This window comes from Vanacampus margaritifer, chromosome 7, assembly GCF_051991255.1.
Source record: "Vanacampus margaritifer isolate UIUO_Vmar chromosome 7, RoL_Vmar_1.0, whole genome shotgun sequence".
In the NCBI taxonomy this organism is placed as follows: domain Eukaryota; kingdom Metazoa; phylum Chordata; class Actinopteri; order Syngnathiformes; family Syngnathidae; genus Vanacampus; species Vanacampus margaritifer.
Window position 1 is genome coordinate 7298336 of NC_135438.1, and position 24607 is coordinate 7322942.

The 24607-nt window shown below is 40.2% G+C and overlaps 2 protein-coding genes across 2 annotated transcripts in view; one reads left to right on the plus strand and one right to left on the minus strand.

Moving 5' to 3' along the window:
* Window positions 1-307: 307 nt before the first annotated feature.
* txndc11 (thioredoxin domain containing 11) lies at window positions 308-7883 on the plus strand. The gene is made up of 13 exons (XM_077570552.1): window positions 308-628; window positions 1161-1260; window positions 2001-2120; window positions 2470-2567; window positions 2654-2783; window positions 2851-2944; window positions 3021-3133; window positions 3571-3774; window positions 4755-5331; window positions 5396-5553; window positions 5630-5742; window positions 6262-6342; window positions 6442-7883. The coding sequence occupies exons 1-13, from the start codon at window positions 504-506 to the stop codon at window positions 7004-7006; spliced, it is 2478 nt and encodes an 825-aa protein (XP_077426678.1). The 5' UTR covers window positions 308-503; the 3' UTR covers window positions 7007-7883.
* A 71-nt stretch (window positions 7884-7954) lies between these two features.
* LOC144055006 (uncharacterized) overlaps window positions 7955-24607 on the minus strand; it is a 38243-nt gene continuing 21590 nt past the window's right edge. Inside the window, exons 37-65 of the mRNA XM_077570550.1 lie at window positions 23726-23829; window positions 23541-23659; window positions 23303-23458; window positions 22797-23011; window positions 22634-22719; window positions 22221-22351; window positions 22018-22143; window positions 21623-21813; window positions 21143-21231; window positions 20360-20487; window positions 20118-20245; window positions 19736-19853; window positions 18670-18888; window positions 17509-17679; window positions 17260-17409; window positions 17114-17178; window positions 16912-17041; window positions 16635-16720; window positions 16441-16570; window positions 14836-15026; window positions 14087-14177; window positions 13600-13729; window positions 13324-13514; window positions 12158-12319; window positions 11956-12092; window positions 10630-10769; window positions 10312-10406; window positions 9920-10238; window positions 7955-8537 (exon numbers count right to left, since the gene is read on the minus strand). Coding sequence (XP_077426676.1) covers window positions 8467-8537; window positions 9920-10238; window positions 10312-10406; window positions 10630-10769; window positions 11956-12092; window positions 12158-12319; window positions 13324-13514; window positions 13600-13729; window positions 14087-14177; window positions 14836-15026; window positions 16441-16570; window positions 16635-16720; window positions 16912-17041; window positions 17114-17178; window positions 17260-17409; window positions 17509-17679; window positions 18670-18888; window positions 19736-19853; window positions 20118-20245; window positions 20360-20487; window positions 21143-21231; window positions 21623-21813; window positions 22018-22143; window positions 22221-22351; window positions 22634-22719; window positions 22797-23011; window positions 23303-23458; window positions 23541-23659; window positions 23726-23829 — 4069 coding nt within the window. The 3' untranslated portion in view covers window positions 7955-8466. The remainder of the gene's footprint in view (window positions 8538-9919; window positions 10239-10311; window positions 10407-10629; window positions 10770-11955; window positions 12093-12157; window positions 12320-13323; window positions 13515-13599; window positions 13730-14086; window positions 14178-14835; window positions 15027-16440; window positions 16571-16634; window positions 16721-16911; window positions 17042-17113; window positions 17179-17259; window positions 17410-17508; window positions 17680-18669; window positions 18889-19735; window positions 19854-20117; window positions 20246-20359; window positions 20488-21142; window positions 21232-21622; window positions 21814-22017; window positions 22144-22220; window positions 22352-22633; window positions 22720-22796; window positions 23012-23302; window positions 23459-23540; window positions 23660-23725; window positions 23830-24607) is intronic.

Consider the following 24607-nt stretch of genomic DNA (forward strand, 5'->3'; position numbering starts at 1 on the left):
CAATTATTTGTTGGACAAATGAGCCATTATCGTCCTCCAGTGGTATTCAAGTGGGTCAAACAACTGACGTCACTACAACATAGGGACCGTCTTTCAAGACCGCATAAATCACCACACGCATATTTTATGAGAGCATATTATGCATTAGTATTTAAAATGTCTATAATATTTATCTATCTATCTCATGATTTTGACATAATTTTAAAACGTAATACACATGTTTTAATCAATTTTAATTCCACCATCAGAGAGCTGTAAATCCCCCGAAAGCTTTTCCGAGCTGGTCCCTAGCGTCATTGTTGCGGAAGTGAAACGTCTACGTGTGGAAGAAAGGTTGGTCGGACCGTGTTTGAGGAGCTTCCACGCCGTCCACGCGTATGTCCAATCCAGCCTAACTACCTCCCCACCCACCGAACCGACGTGGGGCAAATGGACTCGCCGAGCCGCCGCCGGGGCGTATAAAACGAAATGAGACGAGGAGGAGCCGCCGCCGACGGGCTGTAATGCTGCGGCGCGCGCGGCGGTGTCTCCGGCAGGTGCTGAGTCTGATGGCCCGGAGACCGGCTCTTCTGTGCGGGGCCATCGTGCTCGGAGTTCTGCTCGTACTGGCCGTCAAGTTCACATGCAGGTACGCGGCGGTGGCTGCTCGCGTCTACGCTATAGGCTGAAATGAATCACAGGAAACCCTACTGTAGACACGGTTCTCCCTGTCCGTGAATTAGCTTAACCTGATCCAATTTACTGGGGTGCCTTAGTTTACGAGTTTAATTACTTCCGTGACCGCACTCGTATCCCAGAACACTTGGATATCAAAACATGCTTCCCTACTGAAATAAATGTAAATGCATGAATCGGTCCCAGCTCCACAAAACACCAACAAAACACCAACAAAACATGTTGTAATGGGCTCAACCACCACCTTTTTTTTAATTTAGATTTGATGCTGGAGCACCGAAGAAGACTGTCAGTTGTTGTTTTTTGTGTGCTCAGGATCAATAAATTATGCCTTTAAATTTAGTACCAAACATAAGTTTAAAACCAGTGTTTTTCAACCTTTTTACACCCAAGTACCACCTCAAAACAGCCGACATGAACAATCAGTATTTGAGGATTTATTTATTTTTGAAAATCGCATTATTGACTTGTGCTTTTGTCTGCAGTCGTGCAACTAACGTGGTGGTGGCAGCAGCCCGACCACCACTGCGCTTCTTCTCCCCAGAATCCCCAGTAGTGGACCTCTACTTGGGTCAGCTTGATCAGGTAAGATCAGATGTGGCAAAGTACAGTACAGTTCCGTTGTATGTAATGTGCAAACTGTGCAGGCCTGTCACAATAACACATTTTTCAAGATTATATTTTTACAGTAACTATCATGATAAATGATAGTATTGTTTTTTTTATGCCACCAATATATTGGTGATATTATGGCAAAAAAAGAAGTACATTCTTTTTGAGAGCAGTTATATTTTAATTCTCAAGAATGTTGAATATTTGCATTGAAATGTAGAGTAATAAAATGACCCGGGCTCTGTTAAAAACTCTGCACCTGAACAAACATTACCAAAACACATACTGTATAATCTGCTGTGGCAGAGTAAAACGAGATATCGTATCTCCTTTAGAATGTCCAGAATGAATTTCTCCATGGCAAGATCTCTCTGCACTACAGATCTTGAATTGGAGAGATACAGACTCGGAATGCTGGTCTCGCTCTCAATTCTGGCCGACGTTGGGAATGCTCACAGAACCGCATAAACCAGTAATGGCTACCATTAGCGCTTCTGTACACACCTGTCTCGTTATTAAATTAGGAAAAGATGAATGACGGGAGACGCATGCAAACTGAACTGGAACGGTGGAACGCAACAATTTTTCAATTGCTGCTCCACATCTAACACGTTGGGAATAAAAGCTCTGCCTCGCGGCTATTTCTTGAGGTGACATTTGTGTTCTCGGGCGTGTGAGTCAGCAGTACCATTGTTTGCCTTTTACCTCACCAGGTGGAGCGTCTCAAAAGTGTATCTGAGGTGTCTTTTGTCTTCTTCTACGCACCGTGGTGCGCCCACTCCATGGCTGCCAGACAGGAAGTCCAGCTGGTGGCAAAGAAACTGGCCAAACAGGTAGCAAGCGGCAAAGAGCCTACTAGCACAATGCCAACAGGCACCATTTTTTTTTTTTTAAACAAAATATAGATTATTTGGTACAGAAGAAATGTGTACCATGTCAAGTTTCAGTAAATAAATGTTAACATTCTTCTTCTGTTGTAGTTCTTCTTAGTAAGTGTTCAATCACTGGTGAGCTATTTTTAGAACAGATCTGTGGGCTATTCATGTTGTCCTTGGGGCTAACTAGTACCTGCTGACACTATTTTTTATTTTATTTTTAAAAGACAAACCAGACCATGATATTGCACCTGGTCCAATTGCTGTGCGGTTAACTTGAAAGCACCACCTGTAATCAAACCCACAGGTGCAGTTTGTGGCCATAAACTGCTGGTGGAGTCAAGGCAAGTGCAGAAGGCTCAACCACTTCTACAAGTATCCCACCATCCACCTCTTTTACCAGCGGTAAGGGAAAAACTCCTGGTTGAGAACGTATTTCCAACAGACCACCTAAATTGTCATGTCAATTCTTACTCGTTTTGCCGCGTCAGGTTCGGGCCTATCGAGTACAAGGGTCCGTTCGTAGCAGCCTACGTTGAAAGTTTTATCCTCAGAGTGATCACGCCGCTCACGTACCTCCCGTCAAGAGACACACTGCGGACGTTCCTCTCTCGTCATGAGGTACCGGATACGTCGTCACACACGGGCACAAGCGGGTTTGGATCTTAACTGCGTGTCTTCATCCTAGCCGCGAGTGGTGGGCTTCTTCCAGTTTAACTCTTCGCCTCAGCCGCCAGGCTACATCACATTTCTCGCTTCCGCTCTGCAGGCCCTAAAAAGAGGTAAAGAGATCACCTTGAGCGCCTGGGCTGGTTTGTTGCTCCTTGCAGAATAATTCAGTCCCGGCATCGCATACAGATTTCCGGGACGCGATCCGGTTCGGGGTGGTCACCAACAGGCGGGTTGCGGATGCCATCTCGCTAAAAGAGGATGAAAGCGTTTACCTCCACAGAAGATTTAACTCTTCTTTGGTGAGTAAAGCAACCCGTCATACACAATGAAACTTTATTTTTGTCTTCTTTCATTAATATCATACATGAACACTCAGGGTTCATTTTAAATGTATTTATTTTGGTATTGCTGTACGTAGCTACAGAAGGTAGCCAAGTCAGTTATTTGAGAATTGTAGTTTACTTTTATTACCAAATACTTGGTGACCTTTTTTTGTCTTGCACTTGACAAATACTCCATATACTGTATTTAAATAAAGCTAATACAAAACATTTTTTTTTTTTTTTAAAACAACATAAAATTAAGCATTAAAAAAAACGAATTACTAGCGTCCTCTAAACGCTAATAAAAACAAAAACGATTTTTTTTAAAAATTCAAAACAAAATAAAAAATAACTATAATGAAAAATCCAAAAGTGTTGCGACAACAGTGTGTAAACAACAATTTGCTTGTCAGATTTTCCCTCACTGGGAACGCAACTTCACATCGCGTGCCGTATGTAGTTGGGTCTTTGAGAACCACGAGAGCGTCCTGAAGTGGCTGCAGCCGCCGGGCACCAAGTCTCGGCTACTGGAACAGGAACTGAGCCAAGGGGCCGCACTACTGGTCTTCCTCCCACACGATCCCCTCGACTCCGAGCCCGACGGCCTCCTGCAGCAGGTGAGCACGCACGTGATCTTGTTGGAAATATACCGACGACCATACACGTTATTCTGCATTGAGAATTCTTTATTTCATGCACATTTTTGCCCTTCCACCACAACTCTTCAAAAACACTCTTCCCAATTCCATGTTTTTCGCCACATGACACATTTTTCACAAGAAAAACATTCAACAAAAAAAGTTCCTAATCTTTCAAGCCATTTTACTTTGTTATATACTTCCACGTGCTTCCAAATATTCACTAACTTTAGGCTACTATTCTCCATTGCAAACATTTCTAGTTTTCCCACAATTTTTATGCCTCCAGTCTAGGGAGTGGCAAGCACAACATGAAACGAGAATAAATATAATCCGCCGTGGTTTAAAAAACAAACAAAAAACTTCTATGTAAGCAAACAAAATTCAGCTAACAATTAGCATCTATGTGGTGAGGTTGTTGCTCTTTAACCAACAAATATCTTAACAGTAACGGCAACACATGTTGACAGTTAGTATAAAAATACTCACAGCTATACAGTGTATTCCTTATCCGGTGTGAAGAATGATTATTATTTTTTATTATCTTTGCGATACCGAAAAGCTAAGCTTAGTCGACGGTACAGAACAGCGCTGCATATCCTTAATGTTTGTCTTCTACTGCCCCCTGGTGACCAAAGCAGGCACACCAAAATGTGCATTGAAGGGGAAAATAGCGACAAAATGTTTAATTCGACTCGATTATGTCATGACTGTTTGGCAGCCATTTTAAAATACTTTTTAAAGTTAGCGTTTAACATAATAACATTATCAAATTAATTAGACACACTTTTTACTGTTGCAAATGGAGTATATAAGTGAGGTATCCTTTTAAGAGATTTTCCCTTACATTTCTGAATTGATTTTATTTTAGCAATTCAATAAACTCCACCACATTTCATTTCAACGTCGGCTCTCAGCATTTCTACAAAAATTGCATTCTGACCGTTTTTCTGTCCTAGGTCGCAGACGTGGCTTTGCGTTATCACTCCTGTGACACGCACAACAAGCGCTCAACATCCAACGTGCCGTGCTGCCGCTCCGTGCTCGTCCCCGACGCCACCGTGCGTTGCGAGGTGTGCCACATGTCGTCGGCGCGCTGCTCTTTGCACTCTACGCCGCCGCCGTCACACAAGCGCCGCTGCCTTCACCGTCACTGTCGCAGTTTCCTACTCAGCTACAGCCCACTGAGCCAACACAGTGCCTGCTGTGGGAAAGTCGAACCTCAGCCAAAAACCAAAGAGGCGCCCCATGGGCAAAACTCTATTTCTTTGACTGTCACGTCTCCGTCCGACGCCCTCAAAGGTCTCCGCTGTCAGACCAACAAGACGCTCAGGTTCTACGTGTTGGACATGGAGCTCAACTGGCCTCTAGCGGTGAGGCTGGGGGCGCCGGGAAAGGGAAACTCCTCGTCGTGGCGCCGCGGGAAAGCCGGCGCGCAGGGTGACGACGGCTCCTTTGCGGCCATCGTGAACCTGAAGGATGAGGTGCATTACGTGCTACAACGCAGCCCCGCCGCCACACTCACCGAGTCACTAGGTAAGCCTACGAGCAGTTGGAGTCAAAGTTATATATAATACAACTCAACTGAAACTACTTCCAGAGGCCTTCGTCATGAACTTCAGCGCCCCCTACAGCCTCCTCCGCAGACACCTGGTGGGCGAGGACCCGCGAGAACGGCAACCCGAGCAGCAGCCCGAGCCTCTCATCGCCGAGCTGACCACGTCCACCTTCCTGCCCTTCGTCATGGACGTTGAAAAGGTGCCAGGCGCGTCCGCCGTCACACCCGCCCCGACCTCGGATCAGTTTCAGCAGCGTCCTCTGGTGTCTGTCGCAGGACGTGCTGCTTTTCTACTACACTCAGTGGTGCGGCTTCTGCTCCGTCCTCAACCACGTCCTCATCCAGCTGGCTCGTTTGCTGCAGCGTGACAGCAGCGCCGTCATCGCCAGGTTGGACGATACAGTAACTTGACTTAAGAATTGAATTTGTTCCGTGACCAATAAACTGGGGTTCACTGTGTATTAAAGTGGGAGTCAACCTTATGTGACCTCACTAGTCTAAACATGACATTCTGATTAATATCACATTTGTGGAATATGAGTTATGAAACAAAATCCTGCCACTTTGCTGTCGACTGAAGATGACATCACAGTTGCACAGGAGTCAGGCAAATGCCAATCACAGCTCACCTGTTTTCTGAAGCTGCGATGTGATTGGTTGTTACCTGAGAGCTGCGCACAGTCGACAGCAAGTGGCAAAATGGCCGCCCCCTGAGATGGATAAAAACAGCAGGATTTTGCTGCTTAACTCAAATTCCACTAACGCAGTATTAACCAGAATACTATATTTAGACTAGTGAGCCTGCATTGAACATATTATTGTAAAAAAAAAAAGGGTTGACTTCCTCTTTAATTACATTCATAAATACACAAGTAAAATGATTTTTTTTAATTATTTGCTGTATGCAGGGTGAATGTTGCACGTAACGACCTCCCGTGGGAGTTCATGGTGGATCGTGTTCCCTCCATTCTTTTCTTCCCACAATACAGGTAAGAGGAATCAGTCAAGTTGAGTAAATGCTTGTCTCTCAGCAATTACTGTAATTTTGTTCACGTGGTCTACAAAGTCATTTTCATTTGTGTTTGAAGAAAACAGCTGAGCGTGAAATTTCCAGCCGATCTTCCCATCACTCTTCCGAACCTCCTGCGCTTCATCCTCAAGCATTCCGGCTCGCCCCCCGACACGGACGAGCCCCCAACGGACCCTTTGGGCCGCCGCGGCGCCGTCCTGCGCGCCGAGTTGGAAGCCCTCCAGCGCGAGGTGCGGACGCTGCACGGCGCCCGCGAACTTCTTTCCCGCCAGCTGGCGCAACTATGGCGCGACAACCGCCAGCTGCGCTTGGACGCCCGCGGCCTGGAAGCTCAGAACGCCGAGCTGCGGCGGGAGCAACGCGAGCTGGAGGAGCAGCGGCGGGAGAAGGGCCGGCAGCTGGCCGAGGCGATGCGGCGGCTGCGGGAGCTGGCCGACGCCTCAACGGACCTGCTCAAGCAAAACGCGCTGCTCAGGATGGTGCTCGAGGCCTTGAAGGAACGCACAAAGGCCGGAGTAGTGGAGGAGGAGCAGGCGGAGGCGGGAAAGGAGACTTGCAGGCGGGAAGCTACTTGGCCTCCTGGTTGCTACGGGAGACGGGAGCACCGGGGTGTGAAGGGATGAGTCGGCAGTTTGTCACGTGACTGTTATGAAACTTGGTGGTACCTTGACTCGTGAGGAGGATCCGACTGGTTAATCGGCAAACACATTAAAAATTTACACATTACATGATAAGACAAAGTGGACTGTATTTCCAATTTGGCATAAATGTACCACTTCACTTAAGCACTTCTATCATTAGCACATAATGAATTCAATGAGCTATGATCACGCCGACACAAATTGAATTTCTAATGTGCAGTTGAAGACGCCATTTTAAGCACAGGTGTCATTTTGCGCTTCCCTTAACGTCTAACTAAATTAACAGAATAATTTGATCTCAGATATTTCATATTTTTGCTCAATTTTTTTTCTTTCTTTTGTTTTGTGAGCAGGGGTAGGCAAACTCGGTCCTTGACGGTCGGTGTCCTGCAGGTTTTGGATTTTTCCCTTCTCCAACACAGCTGATTCATATGATGATGAGCTCACCAGCCAGCTCTGGTGAAGCCTGATAACGATCCTCGCCTGTGTTGGAGAAGGGAGGCATCTAAACCCTGCAGGACTGTGGCCCTTGAGGACCGAGTTTGCCCACCCCTGGTTCAGAGTGTGGTGAGATAAAACTACAATGACAAACAGGACCTCCTTGGAGGTGGGGAATAAGTAGGAATATAAAATTTTGGATTTCAGTGCCAACGACGCCATCGTCCTTACTTGCTCAATGTCTGACATACTGTACATAACTTCAATAGGTGATCCGATTGATCTATTTTTACACTTTTTACACAATCACTGAACTATTATTTCTATTTAATGATTCAGGTATTGAAATGCTGCAATTGTTATTGTGTGACATATTGAACCGTTTTTTTTTTACGGATTAAATTTTCTTTTGTCTTTGCTATACTGCGTGTTTTTCTTTATAAATGAACGGTAGCCAAACACCCAAATATTTGAAACTAAATGAATACAATATTGAAGGTGTCAGTCAAAACTTATCCTACCTTTTTATTTGAACATTTTAAATTACTGGAGCACAAAAAGACATCTATGAAAATATAAAGGCACTTTTTTTTTTTTTTACATTGGAGAAAAAAAAAATCAAATGCACACCACAAAATAATTGTATGTACAGTATACTTAAATACTGATCCTGTGTCAGCTTACTCACAAATGGATTGACTTGTAAATCTGAACCTGTTCAGTTGAATAACTGAATTTTATTGTGTGAATGGCAACAAGTGGATATATGGATAATTTAAGTGGACTTGCTATCAAGTGGAAAAGCATTCTGCCTGTCAGTATACATGGCTGGCATAGATAGATGAACAGACACATTATTTGTCATTTAAAAAAAAAATCGCTATTTTTTGAAGCAATCAAGTGAAATTCGATAATTCCACGCATACCTGATGATCAATGGTTGGGAATAACTGCGTTATATGATGAGGTTGATTTCTGATTTTTTCTTGATATTCTTCAGTTAGTCACATAGATGTAAAGAGGAGGTTGAGGATGAGTAGGAAGAGCGCGCCGACTTCTGCTCTCACACGGGTACCTGAAACAGGAAGTCACGTTACATGTGGCCAATTGGTGGCTTTGTGCCAGAAAAATGATTTGATATTCAAGCCTCTCCGCCTAAATCACTGTCATGGTCAAATTGGGGATGCAGAACGAGAGTCTGCTGGGTCGTCATTCACAGCACCCTGATTTTGCAGATGAAAAAAACCATAAGGGAGGGGCTGAGGGAACAACCTTCTCTGCAAAAACTGAAATCTTAAGTAAGATATAATTTCTTAAATTGAACCCAAATTTGCTTATTTTGCTTTGATAATTTATTTTTACTTAAAATTAAATTGTCAGACAAGATCATTGTGCTTATTTTTAGATACTTAATCAACTTATTTGATCAAGCAGTCTCGGCATTGAGCGTTAACAGCCAGTTTTAAGTACTGTGAGGGTTAAAACAAACATTTTCCACATTTTAACTCATTCACTGCCATTGACGGCTATAGACGTCAAAAATTCATTTGAACTATTTCTATTTTTTCCACTTTTGCTAACAAGAGTATGAAAAGCTAGAAAAAAATATTTTTAATTTAAAACAGATATAAAATTTGTGATTAATCGTTAATTAACAAGTGAAGTCATGTGATTAATTACAATTCAAAATTTTAATTGCCTGATGGGCTTAATAAAAAAAAAAAGGGGGCGTTTAATCGTAATTAATCGCATGATAATTTTATATCTGTTATAAATGCACAATAAAAAAAATATAGGTTTTCATAAAAAATTTAAATGAAATGAAAACATTTTAAACTAATAGAAATAGTTCACATGAATTTTTTACGTCTATAGTCGTCAATGGCAGTGAATGAGTTAAGATGACAACTAACCAACATCGAAGGCCCTGAACTGGGGTTTCCTAAATTGAATTTTCTTCTTTTAAGGTTTTGCATAATCTAGTAATAAGATGGAAAAAATAAAAGTATGAAAACAATCAAGTGGTTAGTTTCGTTATATTTACTAAGCTCATTTTAGAGGTTGTGGGTTCAATCCCTGGCTGAGTCATACCAAAGCTAATAAAAACGGGACGTGTGTACCTCTATGCTTGACAATAAAGTTATCAATGCGCAAAAAAAAATTTTTTTTTATCTAGGTTAAGAAAATTGTTCTATTTATTACAGCTTGAAAAAAATCAAAATTACTTGACCCATTTCCTTATTTTTCAAACTCCTCCAGGTAAATTTAAGTCCAATTTTCTTGCTCTGTTGGCAGTTAATTTTGCTTATTTGAAGTAATAATTTTCTTAATTTACTATATTTTTTTCCTAAATTTTCTACCGTCCTTTTTGCAGTGTGTAAGGGGAGCACGGTATGGATTTGGGGAGGGGGGAAAAAAACCTCAGCCAACAGGATTATATTCATATAAGGTACTCACCGCTGGAGCTCTGAGAAGTTGATGGCTGGTTCGGGTTGGCTGTGGTGCCTATGGGGGAGTTTGTGCGCACGTCTGTGGGCGTGCCTGTGGGCGGGTCTGTGGTCACGTTTGTGGGCGTGTCTGTGGGCGGGTCTGTGGTCATGTTTGTGGTGGGTGTGGAATCAGCTTCCCTGCCTCCCCGAAGCCCCACTCCCAGATTGTCCAGCTCAGACTGTAACTGGTTTTGGATCCATTGTTTCACCAGCTCTTGGTCTTCGTACAATTTTATGGTCGGCAAGTTGGTGCCGAGAAGATTGCGAACATTGTCCACACTTAAGGCCTGGGAAGAGGGGAAAAGATATCGGTGAACAACCAAACAAGTGCTGACTGAAATGCCCCCTGTGCACACTGACCAAAACAACGGCTGGATCCAGTAAAACAAACGTTTCCAAATTCATGTTGACGTTGGCGTTCACCAGAGTTTGAATGTAATCCAGCGATGCGCCCCCTGCAGAGTTAAAAAAAAACAAAAAAAAACGAAATATGTCTTAGATAAGAATGTTTTTAACAACCAAATTTAAATGATTGAAAAAAATCTTCAAACATGTATAATGTATTAAAAATCTCCAAGGGTTTTATGATGATGACTTCATATTATTCCCAACGTGAAAATTGTTTCAACATGACAACAACTTTTAAAGCATCACAAATTCAATTCAAAGAATTCCTACCAAGATAAGGTACCATGAGCTGGTACTCCGCTATGGAGACGGTTGAGCGGCCGCGTCCCTCAAAAGCTTGTATAGCGATGGCGAAAAGTACTTGCTTTTTCTCCAGAATGCAAATGGACACGTTCAAGACACTCGCGTTGCTGCAAGGAGACACACTTTCATGTGAAATTGGTACAAAGCGTTTTTTGTAATGTGACAGCCTTAGCCTCCCACATTCATGAAAACACGTTTAAAAAAAATATCATAATTTGAACACATACACAAAAATGAAAGCATAAGATGTCAGTGACCCGTCAAAAGGCCCAAGTTAGAAATTTAGCAAAGGATAATTGTAGAAATGCTTAAATTGCTACACACATCACCAAATAATGACAAAGTAGTGAGTTTTAAACGTTTTAATTTGTGCTTTTTATTAAAATTCTAAGAGAAAGAAAGCACATGAACACAATCACAGCTTTTGCCATGAAGTTCAGAATTGTTGTGTGTAGAATTGGAAAGGGATGTATTTATTTACTTATTTATTTATTTAATTATTTATTTATTTTAAATTGAGTTTGGAACAAGGCATAAAAGGTGGAAAACGTGAAGCACTTTAAATACTTTCTGCATGCACTGTAGATAAATCGTGTACGGGTCAAGGTTATTATAGTTTACAAAAACAAATGAAATAAGCAAAACAAAAATTGTTAAAAAATAAACATTTTGTTAACGAAATAAAATAAACAGGAGAAATAAAAAACAAAACAAAAAAAAACAACAAACTAAAATAATGAATGGAAAGATGTCCTTCATTTTTGTCAGGGTTTGGAGTTTCGTTCAAATATATTTATTTATTGTGACTTTTTTTAAATCTTGAATTTGATACATTCTCAATGAATTGAAAAAAAAAACTAATACTAAAACTAAAACCCGTATCACTATCCCACTGACGGGCGAACGTTTGCAACTAACAAATGTTGAGTTCACGTCAAGGTTCAACGTCACGTTTCCTAAACATTCTAAAGCAGTTTTAATGGTTCTCTAAGCGTCTCAATGTTTTTTTCTTGTGGCAAAGAAAACCATTAAGACTGTCTAGAGAACCAGTAAAACTGTTTAAGTGTTTTTCTTTGTGGCAAGAAAAACTATTGAGAGTGTTTTCGAGAGCCATTAAAACCTTGAACCCACATCGATGTGAAATCAACATTCATCATAGTGTTGCAAAGGTTCACCCCTGAGTGGGATACGGGCTTAAGTATTTACAAAGCTAATAAACTCCAAAAAGTAATTAAAACTCTCTAAATTTAGAAAATCAAATAAAATGCCCGATGATGTCACGCAATACAACACCTGAGACTTTGTGCGGAAATGTTTTGTAGGACTTCAGCGGCAAGGGAACACAAGTTGTCGCCTCCGATGGCGTCGAGCTCCGCACTGCCGAGCATGTTCCCGTCATGACTCAGATATACGGTGATGATCTGGTTAGCCTGCATGGAGGGCCAAACGTGTCCTTCACAAGAACGACTCAAGTCTTTCGCACATGTTCACGTACCAGGCTCGCGTTCCAGGGCCCGTTGGACGAATCCATGAGGGAGGAGAGCGTGTCCACCAGAGTGATATTCCACAAGATGATGTCATCGCTGGTGGCTTGACGTGATGCCAATCTCAGGAGTTCCACCTGATCCTCTGGGATGCCTTTGTGGTCTGCATACGCCTTCAAATAGATCAGAGTGCATTATTTTATTTGTCATTTACATCGGGAGGAGAAATCATGCTATTACAGTGAATTGGTGCAAGCTTTGGTGAATTTGGGTCATGGTTATTATTATAGTTACTGTATGAGCCATTTCTGACTTATGTTGTGGATTTAAACTTCCCACCACTTGGGGGCGCAGTAGCGCCAATTTTCCCAATCGGATGATGGGACTCAGGTGTTGCTAGTGGGGAAAGGCAAACATTTTTAAACCATTGTCGTGGTCGTGGCATCAGGTTATATTTGACCTATATTGGAAATATAATAGACTCAGATGAAAGGGGATGTTTGGCCCGGTTTCACATTCATTTTAAAAGTGAATACAAGTGCAACAAATTGTAAGTATGAATTGAAACCAGTGGAGCGCATTTTTAGGGATGTCAGATTTATGTGATATGTCACAAATTCACAATTACTGTACATCAATTTTTAACTCATTCACTCCCATTGACGGCAAAAATTCATTTGAACTATTTTCTATTAGTTTCAATTTTTTTCCCAGTTTTGTTAACAAGAGTATGAAAAGTATAAATTTAGAACAGATTTTTAAAAAAATTTGTAATGATTCATTTTATTTTTTTATTTTATTTTTTGGTGTGGAGCAACCCCGTTTTTCGTGAAAAATTTCACTATTTGTGGCCACTATATAGTTTTAAGTTGTAATATCACCCTTCACCACTAGATGGCAGTCATGCCTAATATTTTATTGCATATTTGAAATGACACGCAGGAAAAATATAGTACCTGAACAATATTACAATTTTGAGGTAGTTATTTTTTTAATGAAAAATAACTTCTTGCACTTATGTTAGTTTGGTGTTCAGCAATTTTGTCCCAGTCCCCATATATACAGTAATTTTGTAATTAAATGATGCATCATAATATATTGAAAATGATTGTCCCCAATCTGAGACCACTGATAATGATCATAATTTGGCCTCGGCTCAAGCTTCAGCAGCGTGTACCTCTCGCAGCTTTTCCAGAACGATCTTGAGGTACTCGTCCTGGTCCACCTTCTCCGTGATGGCGTCCAAGCTGTCTCTGAGGATGGTGGCGTTGAGGCAGCAGTTGAACTGATTGATGTCGAAGTAGTCGAAGGGGAAGGTTTCTTCGCTGATGGTCACGTGCGTGATGTATCCTACTGTGCACTCATTTCCTACAAAGTCAACAGAGAAACCTGCTTTTAGGAGAATCAAACTTGCTGAGAACAGAGTCCAAAAAAAAAAAAAAAGGGAACAAACCGAGCGATCGCTTGACTCTATTTCGAATGGACTTTCTGATTTCTTTCTTCAGTCTCCTCCGCTTCTGTTTGTCTATGTTGTTTCTCCTGATGACCTTCAGGAAGTCCTTCAAGAAGCTCCGCTTTGTATCCTTTAGAGCAAAAACCACAGCATAAGAGTCACACAGACAGAGATCGACTAATCCACTGATTCCCAACCAGTGTGCCGCCACACAATGATGTCATCAAGTGATCTGCTGGAAATGATCCAATTACACTTAATTGGTCTAAAAAATATTATTTGTATTCAACTTAACAGGCCCGGATTTCGTTGTGAGTAAAATTCAGACAAGATAATCAACATTTCTGTATATTTTGGGACTTTTTGTTACAACATTTTTATTTAGTGCTCTGCTGAGAAATACAATAATGTGGCTCGGTTCAATATGCTGTAGGTTGGGAAACACTGGATTAATACATCAACTGAAAAAAAAATAAGTGCAACATACTCGGTCGAAGTTGTCGTAGAAGTTAGATGTCATGAAAAGAGGTAAAATTCCAAGACCCTCCAAGGTTGCTCTGGTCCAATTTGATGGCATACTGGATAGCAACACACAAGGACACATTGTCACGACAACAAAGATGGCAGCCAATAAATTACAGTAAACTGATTGATGCCGCCCTATTTAAATATATATCACAATACAGTACTTTCATAATATCAAGTGCTTTTGTGCCATTTTGTGGCATCTTAGAGCTACTGTATTAGTGAATGTGCGAATACTGAAGATGACTATAACTTAACTCATTCACTCCCAACCATTTTCACTGAAGCAACCCCTTTCGCTCCTGGCTGTTTTACTGGATTTTGGTTGATTTTGCAAAGTCCACAGAATACTGTGTTCTATTGCTATAAAAACCGTTAGCATTAGAATATAGCTACGTTTCATCATTATTCACAAACCTGTTGAAAACACTGGCAAAAAGAGCTTGTTGCAACATGGCCCTGGATGATCTCTTATACTCTTTTTTGTAATAGCTACCATTGCTTTAAGTGACCTCTTCATGTCAGAAGCTGTATCAAATCCTTCTGTATGCTCTAGCATAAACCCCCACATTAAAAACGTATAAATACGTTTTTGGGAGTGAAGGGCAAAGTATTAAAAAATTTATTTAGACGTTTTTGGGTTTGAATGAGTTAATCATACAGCATCTAAATACACAAATATGACTATGTACATCCCCGTCGCTTTCGTACCCGTATGTGGTGTTGCCACTCTCCAGGAGCATTTCCACTGCAGCAACTTGGACCTCATTGAGCTCCGCACAGTTCTGCAGTTTCTCCAAAATGGACTGGTCCGAGTTGCTGATATAGGCGCCGTCCAGAATGCAACACATGTTTCCTAACACAGATATGTCACTCTCCGTCAAGATTTGGTTGGTGATACCCTTGGGAAGAGCAGAGAAAAAATACAATTTTTATATTCTTCTGTGCAAAATATATAAGCAAAACGTATCTTCAGGGAGTGAAAATGGCAGAAAATGTGAAATTTGAGCTCTAACTTTATTTCTACCTCATCCTAAAGTGGCTTGATAGGTTCTTCCACACTAAAATGATTCCAGCATGCCTTTATGTTTTGCTAGGTTATGTAACAGGAAACCCTCAAAAAGTTCCATTAAATTGTCCAAATATCTTGGTAATGTAAAAAATAAGATTCAAAGAACTACAACTACGTGGCATGTACAGGATCCTCATGGATTGATTAGTGGACAATTAACGATTTAAAAAAAAAAAAATCATATCAACATTTATATTATTGGATTTAAAAAAATGCACATTATTATTGTGTGACCCTATTGTCCAATTTGCTGCTGTAAGTATGGGACCAGTAAAGGCTAATTATATTATGTTAAAAAGACTATTTCTATTAGTTTAACTTTTTTTCCACTTTTGTTAACAAGAGTATGAAAACCTAGAATTTTTTTATTGTACATTTAGAACAGATATAAAATTTGTGATTCATCGTGAGTTAACTTGTAAAGTCATGCAATTAATTATGATTTTAATTGCCCTACGCTCCTAATTTTTAATTGTAATTAACCGCATGACTTCAATAGTTAACTCACGATTAATCATAAATGTGATATCTGTTCTAAATGGAAAATAAAAAAATATTTTCTAGGGTTTCATACTCTTGTTAAAAAAAAGTGGAAAAAAATGTTAAACTAATAGAAATAGTTCAAATGATTTTTTGACGTCTATAACCGTCAATGGCAGTGAATGAGTTAATAGCTTTTTGTTTTTTATGTTATGAATTTTTGACGTCAATGGCAGTGAATAAATTAATGACCCCAAAAATTTGTATCAGTTTAGTATCCATTTTATGAGATATAAGTAGCCTAATCATTTTAAAAGATAAACTTGCATTTCAAGAAAAATATTTAAATAGTAGCAGAAATTTTGGGGTCATTTTATGAAAAAGTCAGCATCCATATAGTGTATCATGTCATCTAATCAAATCATTATTTTACAAAAATAACATTTTAAAAGATATTGTTGTAATATTGCAAGATAAAGCTATTATGAGAAAACTTAAAACTTAATTAATATTATGAGATACAATAGTTACATTACATGAGCAATTTTGTAGTTTCACAATTAGGGGATAGACTGATTATCGGTCAGTATTTTGACGATCGGCGAAAAAAATGCTTTATTAACTAACTAAAGTTGCAATCATCATAATTTTACAGTTTGGGTCATTTTGCATGATAACGACAATGTCGGCAATCTTTGTGGATGAACAGTACGGCTAACAGCTCCTCAGTGGCTTCTGTTGACCGTTTATGTTTCTCAACTCACCAGGCAGCTTTTGGCATTATCCAACAGAACGCTCAGCATGCCGTTGAGCACCGGAGAGAAGACGGAGAAGTCGGCTTCTGCCAGCTCTTCAAAGTAAACCCTGCAACTATTCTGCGGCACCTGCGAGTAACTGAAATAAAGTTTCACAAATTTCCGTTACTGCAAACAAATCAGCCTGATGATGATGCGCTTACTTGTAATACAGCAGCATGTCTGGAGGGTAAAGCTCAAAGCTGGTGGCGTCGGCCTCATTTCTTACATGGTTGTACATGCAGGTTAGCTGTCAAAAAGCATTGAAAGGCCAGAACTAGGTCAAAGGTCATTGCCAAATATTGAGATCCGGCCAAGATTTGATTAGCCCTGACCCCACCCCTCCAGTGAGTTATGTTAATTGTGTAACCCTGACAACTAACAAACAGAAAATAAGCCTTGGCGGAGGTAATCACTATCATGCGTCAAACAACAACTCACCTGAGTCTCCACCAGCTTCACCTTGTTCCTGCCTCTCCTCCGACACGCCCGGACCAGCCTTAGGGTTTGCGACCTTCGGAAGGTCCTCACTGAAGTGCACGTGAAGCCTTGCAGCACAGACGACGACAAACTGCGGACAAACCGCACGCTCAGTAATCTAAAAGACAATTTGAAGCTGAAAACTAGAGAAAATAAAGCTCACTTGTCCGCACTTCCCAGCAGCGTCGTCGACGATTCCACGGCGACAGTCTCAAAGAACAACTCGGCCTACTCCGACAAGAAAATACATCGTGCTGAATAAGACACATAAGAGTAGGTCTTCCCAAAGCTTTTGTCAGGAGCTCCCACCTGCTTGCGCTTCCATTTCTTCTTGTTGAGCATGGTGAGAACGTTCTTCGTGCCGCTAACACCCAAAAGGAAAAGGCCAGGGATCTCCGTCGCCAAATCGTCCGGAACGTTCTCCATGAGCGCGTCACTACTGCTGTTCACCGAGATGATCTGGGCAAAGATGACAAATCCTGGCTCATGTCTAAAAAGGCTTCAAAATGTTCTCGGAACTTCAGCACAAACGGGACAAGATGGCCCTCAGTGTCCTACCTGCGACACAAACGCGTACTGGACGATCTGTGGGGCGGTTGTGAAGTGCGTCAGGAATGTCGGGTTCTTGAATGCGGTGATCAGCTGGGATCCGTCAATGGTGCTGAAAGTATTTGCAGGCACGCCGATGACGAGGGAACCCAGCATCAAGAGCGATGAGGCGTTGCGGATCTGGTGGTGACACGTTCATTAGATCACACATGGACAATGACAGTTGTGGGAAGCAACAATAGACAAATGATTACTGAACTTGAGTATATTTTTCGATTATCTGTACTTTTAGTACCCATTTTTCTGATGACTTTTTACCTTTATTTGTTACATCTGAAAACAGATATCTGTATTTTTTATTCCTTAATTTGTCCAAAAATAATTACATAATAATCAGAAAAATAAATAAACTAATTAATGAAATTCAGTAAATCTTTCGCTTATCTGTACTTTAATTACCCATTTTTCTGATGACTTTTTACCTTTATTTGTTACATCTGAAAACAGATATCTGTATTTTTTTATCCCTTACTTTGTCAAAATATTAATTTCATGCAATTTTAAGGATCAATTCTATATTGGGATATATACTGTAGGTCTTTCATTAAAATTATCTGTCATTGTTTTTTACGGGAATCTTATGTATTAGTGGTATTGGTTTTTGGTGAGTGGTAGTGAACATCCCTGTTTAACATAATATGTCATTATTTTGGGGGGGAGAAATTTTATGGATAAAAAGTACTAGTGGTATTGGTAGTAAGATTTTACTCGTCATGGTATCGGTCTGAAAAAAAAAGTGGTATGGAACATCTCAAATTTTTGTACTTACGGTAGGCAAGCAAGACTGCACTTTTTTTTACTTTAACTTAAGTAATCAAATCTTCTATTTATTTATTTATTTATTAAAAAGTAGGAGAAGCGGTTTGGAATTTCAGTAAGATAAGATCACATATCAATCTTTTAGCAATCTCCAAATGGGAAATTCATATTTTCTCAGCAGCACACAGGACACAGTGAGAGCGTTAAAAAATAAGAATATACCGTAAAAATAAATTGAATAAATTTTTTGACAGATAAACTGGGATGTGATTTATTTTTGAGTCTCAGCTAAAAACAGCAGTATGTAAAAAAATCAAATAAAAATGAAAAACAAGTACAGAGAGTAGGTACCTGCACGAGCCCCGAGGACAAGAGAGCCGTGACAATGACCCTGGCTTGACCTCGACGCCAGCCCAGCACGTTTCTCAGGGTCTCCAGGGCCGCGTAGAGTTCCTTGGCGTCGATCATTTTGATTTGGCCTATTGACATGCCGGTGTTCTCATTGCCGAGGGCTGCGATGGATGCGGCGTTAATCTTGTCGCCAAAGTTCCCCGCTAAAGCAGCAGAAACCTTTCGGCAGAACATTAAAAACAAGTTGTGAGGTTGACATGATCACATGTTCAGCGATTTCTATACTATGTTTGCGGTGTACAGAGAGATGTTGTGCGACACCCTGGACTTGATACGTGTTAACTCATTCACTGCCATTGACGGCTATAGACGTCAAAAATTCATTCAGTTTAACATTTTTTTCCACTTTTGTTAACAAGAGTATGAAAACCTAGATTTTTTTTTTTTGTACATTTAGAGCAGATATATAAAATTTGTGATTAATCGTGAATTAACTAGTGAAGTCATGTGATTAATTACGATTAATTTTTTTAATTGTAATTAATTGTATGACTTCAATAGTTAACTCACAATTAATATTTTTTTTATATCTGTTCTAAATGTACAATATTTTTTCTAGGTTTTCCTACTCTTGTTAACAAAAGTGGGGGAAAAAAAGTTAAACTAGTAGAATTTGTTCAAATGAATTTTTGACGTCTATAGCCGTCAATGGCAGTGAATGAGTTAATCAAAGTTGAAAGAAATCCAGTTAAATTGTTGTAGTGGAAGAAGCAATATTTCACCTTTAGAACCCAGCAAAGGCAACTGGTGTATATGTGGACACTTTCGCTCAATGAGAAATATTAGATCAGAGATTCCCAACCGTAATTTTAATAAAAGTTATCCGGTTAATCCCCCCCCCCCAAAAAAAATATACATATCTATATATTTTCACTACAAATAATGTATCGTTCATCCATCTATGCCAGTGACGTATGATGACAGGTAGTACAATTAAATGCTCTTCCTCCTGGGAATCTCTTTCCGTGAGGCAACAGTGTCAAAACAACAGCGCAAAGGAGCTCACCTGCGGATCCAAGTCAGTGCACAGACTGGTCAGGTTGTACAGAACTATCATGGTTTCATTTGCAGATAACTGGGTGAACGCCATCGCCGGCACGAAGCAACGAAACAGCAGAGGAAGGCTGCAAAGATAAAGTGGCCACAATGTCATGAATAAACACATACACTGATATTTTTTTTCCCTCAATTTAATGACTTTGCTTATCTATTTATATATTATTATTATTATTTATTTTTGGATTACGTCTTTGTTACATAAACTGTTTGATGAACAGTACATGCATCCAGCCATACATTTTCTATTTGTCCCCATGAGAGGTCATTTTGGATGCTGCGCTACATCTGAACAGCTGATTCATAAAATAGTGAGAAAAATGAACACTCACAGTATGGGGTTAAAGTTGCTGTCCTGCATGTACAGCAGCTCCGTGTAGTAGCTGGTGACGTTGAGAGGTAAGACAGTTTGGTTGAAGATGGCAATGTTCTTGAGGTTCACAGTGAATATTTGGAGAACCTGCAGCAAGAAGGCGCAAATTGTTGAAACACTCAATTTGGACTATACGTCATGCCTCATATACGTTATAAACTACGCTAGCTCGCAAACTAACAAAATATGCTTTGGAAGTACCTCAGGGGATCCGAATGTGAAAAAATCTTGCAGAGTGATAAATTCAAAGAAGGGACCAATATATTCCGCAAACCACGCTGTTGAGTTGAGCTCTGGGTCGCTCGCGTTGTAACACTTTGGCACCGACGCTGTAAGAAAAAAAAACAGAAAGATTAGCATTGCGATACAATTAGCATTGAGATACAATTATGCGGGACATTATGTTAGCAGATCCTATTTACTCCCAGGTAAAATAAAATAAAAATATATTAATAATAATAATTAATTTAATTTAAAAACAATTAAATGTTGTATTCACAGTATAAAATATGTGTGTACAAGCCCAGTAAAAAGAACTTTATCATGTAGTTCACATTTTCAACCAAGCTACCTGGCTAGCTCATGATTTATTTCCTTTGACTTTCTAAACAACTAAAATGTAATGTATAGCTTCGGAGACATGTTACAATGAAATCAGTTTCGTATATGGTAGCAAAAATGTGATATACACATTTTTGCCCAAATCATTTTTCAAATACTTCTTGTTTGGCTCATGCTAAAGAGCTAGCAAGTGTTATAGCTGTAGCCACAACAATGTACCAATTTTGTAGAGAAATATGAAGGCTTTTTGAGAGAAAGGGAGACAGAGAGAGAGAAAAGAAAACAGCTAATAAGAGGATGCTAATATGCTTCAGCGCTTTCATTGCTTTATTAAAATATCTTAGCTATAAAAATTAAATGTGTTAATTGTGACAAAGAAAACCGTAAACGAGTTTACCGCTACATTTTACTTCTTGTACTGACCTGAGTTGAGGTAGGTCATGATGGTATCGTACACATCTCGCTTCACAAAGTTTACAGGAGAGAAGTTGAACATGCCAAGAACTGAGACACTGAAACAAAACCAGAACATGTTACGTGAAAAGATGTTCAATGGGGTCGCAGGCGAGCTGGAGTCTGGAGAAAGAAAATATTATAAAAAATTTGGGGCGTCAGGCGATTAAAAGTTTTGAATCGTAATTAATTTCATGACTTCACTAGTTAACTCGCGATTAATCACAAATTTCATATCTGTTCTAAATGTACAATAAAAAAATTCTAGGTTTTCATATTCTTGTTAACAAAAGTAGAAAAAAATGTTAAACAAATAGAAATAGTTGAAATTAATTTTTGACGTTTATAGCCGTCAATGGCAGTGAATGAGTTATTTTTACACTATGCTGTTCGAAAGTGAACAAGCTGCAATGAAAATCCCTTGGTGGAGGTTACGTAATTAAGACATACTATTTCTGAAAAGCCAGGCAGGAAGTGTTGTATGTCGTAACGTTTCCGATGAGATCCTTTGTAAGGAAATTCAAATAGTTGGCAAGGCGTCGGTCAAACCAAGCGTTGACCTCCGATCTGTTGGTGCTGCGGAGAGCAAAAGGCCAGACGCAGGGTAGCGTCGCCCTCCTCACCGACATCGGGAGTTGTTCCTGAAATAAGTAGATGTGAGTAATGTCATTAGATCATTACGTGTGGGTTTTTTTTTTCAGTGTGCTGGAAAAAGTGATTTTTTAAAACCAGCTCAATCTGGCCCACAGATTTGTAAACAACTTGATGCTCATCTCAAAACTCAAAAGTGAAGTCTCCACTGAAGGAACCGGTAGCAAATGTAGAGCGCATTGAATTTTACACACATTCTCCAAGAACATGGCCGTCTTGCGGTATTTGCTGTAGATCAAGCAAAGTTTGCCATCGTCGTCAACAACGTCAGGAATGCGGAGGTAGCTGCCAAGCTCCGATGGAGCAATGGAGTTCACCAACTAAATCCACAACAAACAAGAAGGCGATTATTTTCATGTGGATTTGTCCTTACATTGTCTTACTTGTGGAAACACACCTGATCCATCATGTCTTGAGGCATGAGTGATAGGAAGGTGGTCAAGTTGGGCAGCTGGAAGCCCAGGAATGAAATCTGCAGGAAGTGGTAGTAACTTTGGTTGTTGGCATAGCAACGTAGAGGGGGTGGTCCTGCGATGAAAAACGAGGTAATCAAGTAATATTAGCATTCACTGAATAGGATGATGTAAATCTTAGAGACATTCTAGTATTATATTTTCATCCATTTTTTGACACTTGTATGGCAGGAATGTGAAAGAAAGAATTGTGGCGTTTTGATGTAATCAATACAACACAATATTTTCCTTGGTGGAGGTAATAATTTGCCCCAACTGATTTAAATACATAAAACAACTTCAAGCCGTTCTGTTGAAATGTTTCCAACTATAGTTTATCTTTAAATGGCGTCATTACCTTTAAGAGCCTGAACGATGTGGTTCTCTATTTCCTTTTGTGTAACTTCAATGAGACTTGAGATGGTGCTATTGAGCTCTTTAACTCTGAGGGAGTGTAGCAAAAAAGAAAACAATAAGTGGCCATTCTTCAGAAACCTGTGGAACCGGTTTATTCCTCGTACCCTTGCCGCTCAATGCTGCAGCTCTTTGCCGTCAGTATTGCGAAAAACGGCGAAACATGCTGTGGCGACAGTTCGAAGAGCAAGGGAGGAATTCGATCCCGGAGCCACACCGAGACCACGGAGTCGCTGACGGATGGTTCGGAGAGTTTCGCACGATCAAACACGACCTCCAACATGGCTGACCTCACTGAGGCGGGGTATAGGCTTTCATTACCCTGCAGAATACGTGAGATGACAACAATAAGTGAAGGGCCCAAAAAGGTGGTACTAGATAGACAAATATTTTTAAGGACCTCAACTAGGAGTCTTTTTTTTTTTTTGGGTGTGACCAAAAATGCTTCTGTAGCATTTCTATAATCTTTAATGTTGAGTAATCCTACCATTCTTTTAGATGGACTTCTTAGCAACTTTTCATCATTAACATCCACATTCTCCTGCTCTTAGTCACCCAAATAATAACTACCAACCACTGTCTGTTATTTCAAAATTCCCCCTCACAAACCCACCTTGATAGACGGCGAGAAGTCATCAAAGAAGGCGTCCAGGAACGGGTCGGGGACATACTTCATCACCATGGCGACCTGGGCAGTGCTATTGAGTGCGCCCGGCGTGGACGACAGTTCAGCAAGCTGTCTCACCGTTAATTGCGCTAAGGCCTCAAACTGCACACATGCGAACACGCGGCGGTTAAAATGGACATTTTGGCAATGAACAACAAATACTAGAGGAGGTGTAAGAAAGTACCGCTGAGAAGTCGGGGTACAGCATCCGAACTTCGCTGAGGAGCAACAGGTGAGAGAAGGCGCCCAAGTTCACCCGCAGCCATTCGCTGCTGTTGTTGCTGTGGGTGATGCAGCCGGGATCTGGACCACCCCAAATATAAATAAATAAATAAATAAATAAACAAATTAATTATATATATAACTCACCGTCTGTGTCGTTGCGTGACAGGAAGATCTTGATAAAGCGTGTAAAAACAGTCGTCTGTACGGCGATGCTCATGTTTGGCTGGACGTGACTCAGAGCCCGGACACTGTTATCAAGAAAAAGTGGATGCAATTACAATGATGCCTTGAGATAAGAGTTGAATCTGTTCCTTGACCAGATTACTGCTAGTAACTCAAAACACCCATGAAATGAAAGGAAATGCGTTCCAGAATTTCGCCCCAAAACAGTTGTGTTTAAACGGGAAAAAAGTGCACTCAATAATATTGTAGTTTATGGAAATATAAACAAATGAAGTAACGTTTTTTAACCCACTTCATCAATTGAATTCTGCTCTTTCTGGTGAGCAGAATAAAATGGACAGACCGACATACTATTTATTGACATGTTATCATGAACACCACTTTAGTTCTAATTATATTGCCTAGAAATTGAGTGGTATTCATAATAATAGTTCAAATCCTCTGTGAGCTCATCAGTACGGCACTAATATTAAACATTCTATGCAGAGGATAGAGAGTACAGTATGTAAAGGTCATTACCGTAATATTGTTTGTCTACATGCTATTGCTGAACCTTTTTATTTTTTTTTTTAATATAGCCTACATGTTCAAAATAAAAGAAAAAGAGTTTGGTCCGTTGCTTAAAGGGTTAAAGTGCAGCAACATAGATTCTAATTAGCACTAGCATTAAGCTAGCCAGGCCTTCTTTAGAAATTTGTCTGGCTGATTTACATACATAACTTGTAAATTCCCTTTGTATTATGGTTAATTTGACAATAAGCCTCAACTAGGAGTGTGGCATTAAACAAATTTTCATTTTTTGCAAAACTTGTGATGTGAGTGTTTGTACCTCAAGTCAGTGCT